Source organism: Heteronotia binoei, chromosome 2 (genome assembly GCF_032191835.1).
Source record: "Heteronotia binoei isolate CCM8104 ecotype False Entrance Well chromosome 2, APGP_CSIRO_Hbin_v1, whole genome shotgun sequence".
Lineage (NCBI taxonomy): Eukaryota > Metazoa > Chordata > Lepidosauria > Squamata > Gekkonidae > Heteronotia > Heteronotia binoei.
Window position 1 is genome coordinate 119,402,072 of NC_083224.1, and position 9,666 is coordinate 119,411,737.

Here is a 9,666-nt window from a genome sequence, read left to right on the forward strand (position 1 = left end):
CAACAGCACTGCAAATTAGAGTTGCCAGACTGAATTTTTTTGAATTACACTGAACATCTGTAATAGTGAGCACAACTTTTAACAGTTTCAAGACAGAATGTAGGGGATCATGTGTCTAAACCATTTGTCTTTCTTACTTCCAGAGCATAGCATTTCATAAGCTGGGCATGGAATCCAGGCTGATAAGTGGGAGCAGTACCTACAAAGATACTACTTCTGGCCTCCCTGGACGCTCTTTCCTTGCACAGCAACGTCTTGTCACTAATACACGAAGAAATCTCTCTGTTAAAGTACCTGCTGCAACATCTGATTAAACCACCAAGGATATTTGTGCACTAAAGTGTCCTTATATTGTTTTCTAAGTCTGTTTTAAACTACCTGACAGATGAAGAAGTTGTGATGCTGGGCGTCAGTTATTGTACATGCAAGACCTGTTTGTTATGCTGGTAAATTGAATTTAGCCAACTGATTACACAAAGCAATGCATATCTGTCAACTTTTTCTTGATTTTAAATAGACTTAAGGTACATGCTCATAAGCACAACTGTAAAGGATTTATATATGTCTTCATAGTCTTGTATATTAATTCCGAAATTTGGTATCATATTGAAAATTCTATTTAAATGTTTTGGTCTAATTCGTTGTATGGGCACAGTTTTTATATAAATGCTCTACTCCACAAAAAAAGTATTTTTGCAGAGATTGTTCCATTTTGTATTGAAGAAGGAAAAGAAACTGAAAATTGATTGCAGTTTTTTTTTTTACATGAATGGTTCTGCCTCTAAGCAAAATGTAATCAAAATTATTTACTGACTTGAGGATTTGATTGTAAGGCTGCAGTTCTAGGCACACTAGTTTGGGCCTAAGATTTATGGAACAGCTCAAAACCTTTTTGAACTCCGTTTCAACAGGATGAGAATTAGGGTTTTGTAGTGACTACTTAATCACAGTTTGGGATAGATAGCATAAAGAAAATACTTTCTGTTTTAAAGGTAAGAATTCAGGAGAGCCAGAATAGCTGTATATTGGAAGTTAATTGACTACATTGCTGGTTATGCTGAAGTTTAGGGTCTTGCATAAATTATAGCATTTTTAAATTATGCAAAATCTGTTACTCAGATCTGTGTGGTACATAGAATGGATCTGGAGCCATTCCGTAGCCACATGACATGTGAGTTGAGGCTGAGTGGTGACTTCACCCACTTCCATGCAAAAGCCTCATCAGCATGGAGTTTACAATCCTCCAGGGAGGTGACCAGGCTCACAAACCATGAACTGGACCCCAGTCTGTGCCCATCCATAATCCCTGGGATTACACTATGGCCACAAATTGGATCATACTGTAGGTTAGCAACTTTGTGTTTGTACCCTTTTCAGAAAATAACTTTTTACAGTAGAATCTCTGGAATAAGTAGCCTAGCAAAAAGCCCCTGCAGTTGATTTTGAATCCTTATAAAATGCTCCTCAGTCTGAAATATTACTGTTAACATGTTGATACAATTGAAGTTACCATAGTTAAACAAAACTAGTAGAGCAGGTTCTTTTAAAGAATAAAAGTTGTTCCATATATCCCTGTGCAACAAGCAAATGAGTATAGGCTGCTTCCTGCGAAAGTTCATTACATCATAAAATTCTGTCTATAAAGTGAACTGCATATCTTGAATCAAGGGTACAATTTTTTGACAACCTGTTGCAGTTTCCTTAAGATGTAAAAGCAGGGCTTTTTTTGTAACAGGAACTCTTTTGCATATTAGGCCACACCCAACCTATGTAGTCAATCCTCCAAGAGTTTACAGGGCTCTTATTACAAGGCCTACTGTAAGCTCTTGGAGGATTGGCTGCATCAGGGATGTGTGACCTAATATGCAAAGGAGTTCCTGCTACAAAAAAAGTCATGTGTAAAAGAAAGCGTGGATGCAATTTTTTGGTGGAGGGGCACATTTGTTTTAAAGGTAGACTAGACGATGCTTAAAAACTTCAAAATCCAATATAAAGGTAACCAGAATGTGATATTTTTGTTTCTTTGTTTTATAAATGATCTTAATACAATCATGAATTTTGATATAAATTAATTCATATACATCAAATAAGATGAATTCTTTCACTTGAGTTAGAGATTTGTTTGTTTGTGGTATGTCCTGGTCAAGCACAGAGTCCTAACACTATACTGAACTACAGTTCAGACTTTACTAATTTTTGTATTCATTAAATTGGACTTAACCTATCTGTGGCAGTAGTTGCAATATTACATGTCTTTAGTTTTAGATTTTAGTTCTAAAAATGAAATATTCTCTTACATTCTGATGACATGCTGCACTACAATATCAGTAGTTCAAGTGTGTTACTGAGAGAGACTTCAAAGTTTTCATGTTTCTCTTGACTACCTGTTGGGTTTTAATATCCCTTGTTATTATGCTGAACTTGCTACATTGTGTTTCTGAGGTGTCTGCTCTGAATAGGTAGAATGAAATAATTAATGCAGATGTTGTAGCATGATGCTTAGTGTTTTTGATACCGTAATATATTTTTGTAATTCAGTATGACTCTTAACTGCACTGAACTATTTAATCTCCATAGGTGAGGTTTCACAAGCACAGTAGATTTTAATGGCTTTAATCTTTTAATCATTTTCTCCAATTTATTTTCCTTGTACTAGAATGTCATGATCATAATCTAGTTCAAACTAGGTATTTTAAGTATTGTCAGAAGTATTGTGATTTACTTGTTCCTTGAATTTCTGTCGGATTGAATCAGAACTAATTTTGACCTAGATTGGGACCCAGTAGAATCTTTATACCAAAGGGCCAAAAATATGGCTGTATTTTTAGCAACTTGGATTACTTTTATGCAGGGCTTGAATTCAGCAGGAGCTCACAGGAGCACAGCTCCTGAGCCTCCAGCCAGGGTCTGCATACTGTGGGGAGTTCTGTCCCCGCTGTACACAGATCCTGGAGCATATGAAAATGAGATATGCTACTGAGCTCCTGCATCTTTTTTCTCTACAAAATGACCCCTGCTTAATGCATTGCTGTGTTTTGGTAATAGACAGTAATAGAAACAAAATAGAATCTAAGGGGAAAGGCCATGAAAGGAGTTCTTCTTGCAAAAGAAGGGCTAAACCAGGCATGGCTATAAACATGATGCTGCAAAAAAAAAAAAAAAAAAAGGTTGTTGGATAGCATGTTCCTGCCCTTCCCCTTAACCTTGTGTCATGGCATCATAATGTTAAGTATTGACTGCTAACGATGGAGCAGAGAAACACCGCATATTGTAAGGTCATTACACCAGATAAAATTCAACCAGACATTCTGAAAGGAATTAGGGAAGAAAGTAGTTGTGTGATAAATGCACACTTACTGTCATGTCTAGTTTGGCTCTGATTTTGATAAAATGTTATCAGTTTCCTTCTTATAGCACTTTCTTCCGAAATACTAAATTTCACAAGCGTTGTGCTACAATTGGATAGGACTGGGAACAGACTTTGAACTATGTTGGTGCAATAATTGTTTAAAAAGCCAGATGCAATTGTGTTCATTGTCACAAATCACCAGTTAGCTGAAAGCTTTCTCTCTTCTTCAACAGTATCACAACTCTGGCTAGGAAGTGCATGCATATCATCAGCTTTTAGATTAATTTATCCTGATGAAATGCATTTCCAATACCTGTGCATGCATCATTCCTCTTATTGCACTGAGATGTCTCTGGAGACATAGCATCCTCAGTGTGAGTTGCTGAAGATGGAGAAAATGTATTAGAAAAGCAATTGTATGTACTAGCTATTTGCAGTTGAATTTGTGTATACTTGATACAACACTAGATCTAAACTTGAACTACCTCCTGTGAGTAATAAAATTCCAAGATTTGATCACCAGCAATTCAATTCAGAATTTGACCCCTCTTGTTTTTAAATCTATACAGTTGAGATGAACTGGAATTTTCTCTTTTATTTTGAAAATATATGTTTTTAAGATGGATACTTGTTTAGCAATGAGTTTCTCTTTATATTATCTTTCATGTAGTATATTTTGATTGGACATAATAAACAGTAATTTAGCTATCTGTACAAAGCCTATAAAATGCATTGTGCACATGGTTTCAAGGGGTGCAGATACAAGATTATTGTAAATGAGCTATTAAATCAATAACTGTGGATTTAGTAAAAGATACAGACTTATGTGAAAGACCGGGAAATAATCTTGTTCTTTCTAGTTTAAGTATTAAAAAACAGTGTTTTTTATTGAAGATAAATTCAGAACAGAGTACAATTTTCCAAGCAGGACTCGTCCATAAATCTACATTCATAATTTAGTAGGATTTGGGCTGGAGAAATACACATAGTACAGTAGTCATTGCTAGAACTCACCCAGCACCCCTGCTGTGCAGTCTTTTATTTCAGTAGGGGACTGTATAAAAAGTGGTGCTTAACAGATTATGCCCTTTCTTGACTACATGGTTATTGTAAATAGATTCAGAAGCACTTTGTTAATTAATTGCCACTGTGTGAATTCATAGGTTAATAATGGATAAAGTGATTTAGTTATTAAAAACTCATTAACATTTTTGAGGTTTGCTTTCTAAAGTTCTATGTTTATCAATAAAACGTTGAATAGATTTAATTTAATGTCTTACTTAAGAATATATACTACTTTCTATTAATATGGAATAAGTGAAAGTTTTTTCCATAGTAAGCATTTGACAGGGATCACATTCTTGTTAATAGTACTGATGTATTCATTCACTAAAGAAAAACAATTGCTTCTTATTTCTTTCCAGATTAGATTTGTTGAGGTTTAATTTTTTATGTATGTATCTGTTTAAAGAAATGACAAAAAAATGCACTAATTTGTAAATGTGGTTTTTCTTTTTATTTAACATTCTTTTATATTCACATAAAATTTTTTGACTTTAATTTTATCTTTTTAGTTTTTTCACTGATTGTTTCTTAAGGGTATGCTTACATTCCAGTCCTAAGGATTTTGACCTTCCATGGGATCAAATTCCACATTATTTTTCAAATATCTGTGCAAAGCAGCTTCCCTCTTCTGTTAAGCATGAGGCACACCCAAGAACCATTTTCCTCTTGTTCTTCTGATATTGTTGAATAAGCCACCTTCCATCATAACTAGGAGCTGTGTTGACTTCCCAGCTATCAACAGTGTAAGAAGGGGTGCCATAGAGTATCAGGATTAGAGATGGACATGTACCCCCCAAAAAGTGGTTCGGGGTTACCCTACAACTAACTCAAACCAAGCTGGTCCAGTGAGTTCAGTTTCCTTTATCTCCCAGACATGGTTTGCCAGGGCCAGGAAAAAGTGGGGGAACACCCAGGAAAGGGGAAATGCTTTGAAGGGGGGAGCAAAACTAAAGGGTTGATTGGTTCCCAGCCATTTAACCCATCAATTTTGCTTCCCTCCTGCTTTGAAGGGAGGAAGAAAACCCAGGGGTGTAAAGGCTCACAGATATTTAAATCTGAGAGCTGACTTGTGGACCCCACGTTGCTCAGCTGTCAGGTTTAAATGACTGGCCCGAAATAGCCAAATCATTTTGGCCACAAATCTAGGAAATGTTAAGGAAAGGTGCCTTCCCCAAATATCAGTTCACAAATTCCTAACTGTCTCAAGTTCAGGCTGAATTTTGGCTCATACCAGTTCATGCCAATCCCTAATTAGGATACTGAATAATGGATTTAACTCCTTACAAATGACAGATTAACAATAATACAAGTGTTCATTGCTTAAAAGTGTTTACAGAAAAGTTAGTGATTTAGCTATCATCATCAGTAATAAATAAAAGCCCAACTGTGGTGGCAAATCTGAGAATTTTCATTGGTTGGATGTGGCCTATGCAGGATTGGCTCAAACTCTGTCTCTGGCATGCCATTGGCTGATTCTACTCTCCCCCACCCACCACCAGCCCTGTCAGGCAAGAACCCCAGCAGAAGGCCACTGATCTTTGAAGGAGACAGTTCTTTGCTGACATGTTCTCCTGGGGGCTTACTGTTTATTACTGCCTCTCCTCAGGGCCCACTGTAGGAAGTCCAGGACAGTCCACACACACCCCAAACAACACTGCCGCAAAGCAAAAAGGAAAGCAAGCAGTAAACTGTGGGAGACATGTTCATGAGACAAAACAATAGCAGTTTCTTTTCTTTAACTGACTCAAAAGGAATGTTCATTCACAGCAGGGAGGGGCCAGTTCCACAGCAGCAGATAAACAGGCTGCCCCCTTTCCATAGATCAGTTCCCCAGGGGGATGGGAGAGTGAATGCTTTCACTTAGGTAGGTGGGAAGACAGCAAGGCTGGGGGGCGCTCACTCAGAGGCTGTGATGGTAATGAATGGGTTAACAAGAAAACTAAGGACGCATAGAGCCTGCGTCAGGTGACCTGAGGGTGGGGGCCAGAGTGCTCGGAACTTTCAGGTGATTGACAGCTAACGGCTGAGGGCAGTTAGTGTCTGACAGAGTCTGAAGAAGACTGCTGAAGAGAGCAGTTGGTCTGAGAAGGAGCTGAGACAGGAGCTGAGGAGAGTCTTTGAGAGAAGCAAAGCTCACTGTTCACTCTATAAAGACAGCCAAGGGACTGTGTGTGACTAGAGAAGAGTCACAGTAAAAGACCTGAGAGGTCACAGACACAGAGACACTTCTCTTAAGAGCTAAAGAGGTGGTTGAGGGAAAGATGTGGGTCTAGAAGTCTGAAGGGTGGGAGAAGAGACACCAGTCGACTTAAGGGACTTGGTACATTACACCCAAGAGGCCAACCTAGAATAGTGTTGGAGAGTGAAATCTATATGATCTGTGAAACCTGAGAGACCTAAGTGAACTTGATATTATAAAGCCTGAACTACAAAGAAACTGTTAACTGCTTGAGATACAATATAGCCCATGTATATATTTCCCATTCCCCAGTTGAGGACGGTGTGTGTACGTTAATAAATTTCTATGGTTTACTTTAAAGTTCTCTGGTGCCAGTATATTGGGAAAACTATCAAAGCTGCTGTGGTCCCCTACAAACTGAGTATATATCCATCTGAAAGCAAAACAAAAACCCCGAAGAGACTAGTATTGAGAAATCCATATTACACCCACCCCTTGAGTTTCATAGTCGTGAGGTAAAATTCAAAAGGAAGAACTGAGGCAGAAGAGGGGCTGGGGTAGCCATAAGCCGCATATAGAAGCGATCCAGTGAGACTGCGAGGCGCGCTGTTATCTGATCCACTACAACTCCCTCCGCAAAGATCAGGTCTAACATATGTCTGGCCTGATGCATGGATGTGACATATTTGGAAAGTCCTAGTGCTGCCATGGAAGACACCAGGTCCGTTGCCCGAGTGGAGACCGCATCTACGGCATGGACATTGAAGTCACCCAGGACAATAAGTCGAGGGTACTCCAGTGCCCAGCCTGTTACAGCCTCCATCAGGGACGGTAAGGCACTGGCTGGTGCATTAGACATACGGTATACAAGCCAGATTGCCAAATTCTCCCCAACATCCCACATCAATCCAGCACACTCCATGCCCATGATCTTTGGAGGTGGGAGCGCCGAAAAGGAGCAAGCCTCCCATATGAAGAAGGCTACCCCTCCCCCCCCGCTAGTCTATGCTTGGTGAAGGACGAAGAACCCAGGTGGAGCAACTTGGGAGAGAGCTACTGTCTCCCCGTCTCGCACCCAGGTCTCCGTCTCTTGTTTAGATCATAGGTAGGAGAGGAGAATGATGTAAGTTGCTTTGGATCCCCACACACTGTGAAGAAAGACTGTCTTTTTCCTATGTAGAGGCTGCAAGGGAGGGGGAAGGCAATGGAAACCTGAAGTCAGGCAAATAAATGGAAGGAAGGAAATGGAGATTTAAGAGATGAAGCTTGGAGAGGTTGAGGTTTGAGGAGGGATAGGACCTCAGACAGGTACAATGCCATTTCCTACTGCAGAACCACTAAAAATCACTCATATTTGCAATTGCTCTCTAGATGGCAGAGATCAGCTCCCCTTGAGGTGTGTGGGGAGAGTCAATGCCTTCACTTGGGTGAGTGGGAAGACAACAAGGATGGTGGGCAGTCACCCAGAGCCTCCTCCTAGAGCCCATTGTATTTTTCTTCACACTGGGCCTTACTTCTAGTGATTAATAAAGTAAAATGTGAGTCTCTTTTAAAGAAAGAATAATTTGTTCCAACATTTAGATGGTATTGTTCTGCAGCACAGTTTGCAGCCTCCCATATCCTCCTCAGCCAGAAAATTCAAATCTAAGCTAAGCATCACTCACAGAAATCGCATCCTCTAAAAGTTTTCAGAAGTTTTCTAGCTCAGATTTGAGAAACTAAGGGCGTTTTCACACTTAACTTAAGCCGGAGCAACGTCCCTCTTCACCGCGCAGCATCTGCACGGTTTTCGCACTAATTGCTGCGGGGCACCTGGAAGAGCCGCAAAGTCCTGCGGCTTTTGCAGCGCAAATGTAAACCGGTTTTTGGCGGTTTACATTTGCACCGCAAAAACCGCGGGACTTTGCGGCTCTTCCAGGTGCTCTGCAGCAATTAGTGCGAAAACCGTGCAGACGCTGCGCGGTGAAGAGGGACGTCGCTCCGGCTTAAGGTAAGTGCGAAAACGCCCTAAGTAACAGAATAGGTTAAACTCACCAGATGTGCCACCAGTGTCATAGTTAACAGGGAATTTTTGACAATCTACAAAGTTTTGTCCTTAATAGACAAGGCTTCTTTTTCAGGAATAGTCCATTAAACAATCACAAACTGCATGTTTCCAAGCTGTATACTGAAGATTTTGCCATATTATCCTGCAAGCTGAATGGCAAGGAAAGGAGAATATAAAGGAGCTGGAAAGGTTTTATTTATACCCTCACCCCTGAATAGAAGACAAAAACCAATTCCTCACTAGCAGTTGCTCTGCCCCCAGGCTTCTGCTTTCCCCAACTCAAGTGATCAATTCCCCACCAGTTGCTACATGGGTGCATTTTGATCCGCATCTCCCTCCAGTTTCCCGCATGGCTTCTGGAACTCTAAAAAACAAGATCAGGAAGCTGCAAAAGAAATTGGAGGGAGCCACGGATCAAAATGTGCCCATGCAGCAACTGGTAGGGAATTGATTGCTTGAGCCTGGGAAAGCAGAAGCTCGAGGGTGAAGCAGCTGCTATCGAGGAATCAGTCAAAAAGTTGCACCCATATCTGTAGTCTAAAAAAAGATGGGGGGAAATTGTGGTATAGGCACTTAAATAATAAAGCAAATCATATCAAAAAGACTAACGTGGAATATTTTGTTGTTGTGAACAAATACTTAAAAGACATGTGCCATGAAACCAATAATGGTATCACAAAAAACTGGGAAATATACTAACCCATACATAATAAAAATGTAAAGGTAGTCTCCTGTACAAGCAGAATTGTTACTGATCCATGGGGTGATGTCACACTACAATTATTTTCTTGGCAGATACACCACGATGTTTTCTTGTTATGGGGTGGTATGCCATTGCCTTCCCCAGTCATCTGCACTTTACCCCCAGGAAGCTGGGTACCCATTTTACAGACCTTGGAAGGATGGAAGGCTGAGTCAACCTTCAGCTGATTACCTGAACACATACAGTCAAATCTTAAACAATGTCAATCCAAAATCCAAAATGTTATGCTCAGTCCCTCAAGTAAATAACAAAAGTCTTACAAA

The 9,666-nt window shown here is 39.9% G+C and overlaps 1 protein-coding gene across 2 annotated transcripts in view; it reads left to right on the top strand.

Annotated features, from left to right (window-relative positions):
- Positions 1 to 4,914, top strand: part of HOOK1 (hook microtubule tethering protein 1) — a 72,103-nt gene extending 67,189 nt beyond the window's left edge. For both annotated transcript variants that reach the window (XM_060231896.1, XM_060231897.1), the window contains one exon: positions 144 to 4,914. In XM_060231896.1, coding sequence (XP_060087879.1) covers positions 144 to 314 — 171 coding nt within the window. In that variant the 3' untranslated portion in view covers positions 315 to 4,914. The remainder of the gene's footprint in view (positions 1 to 143) is intronic.
- The last annotated feature ends 4,752 nt before the right edge of the window (positions 4,915 to 9,666 follow it).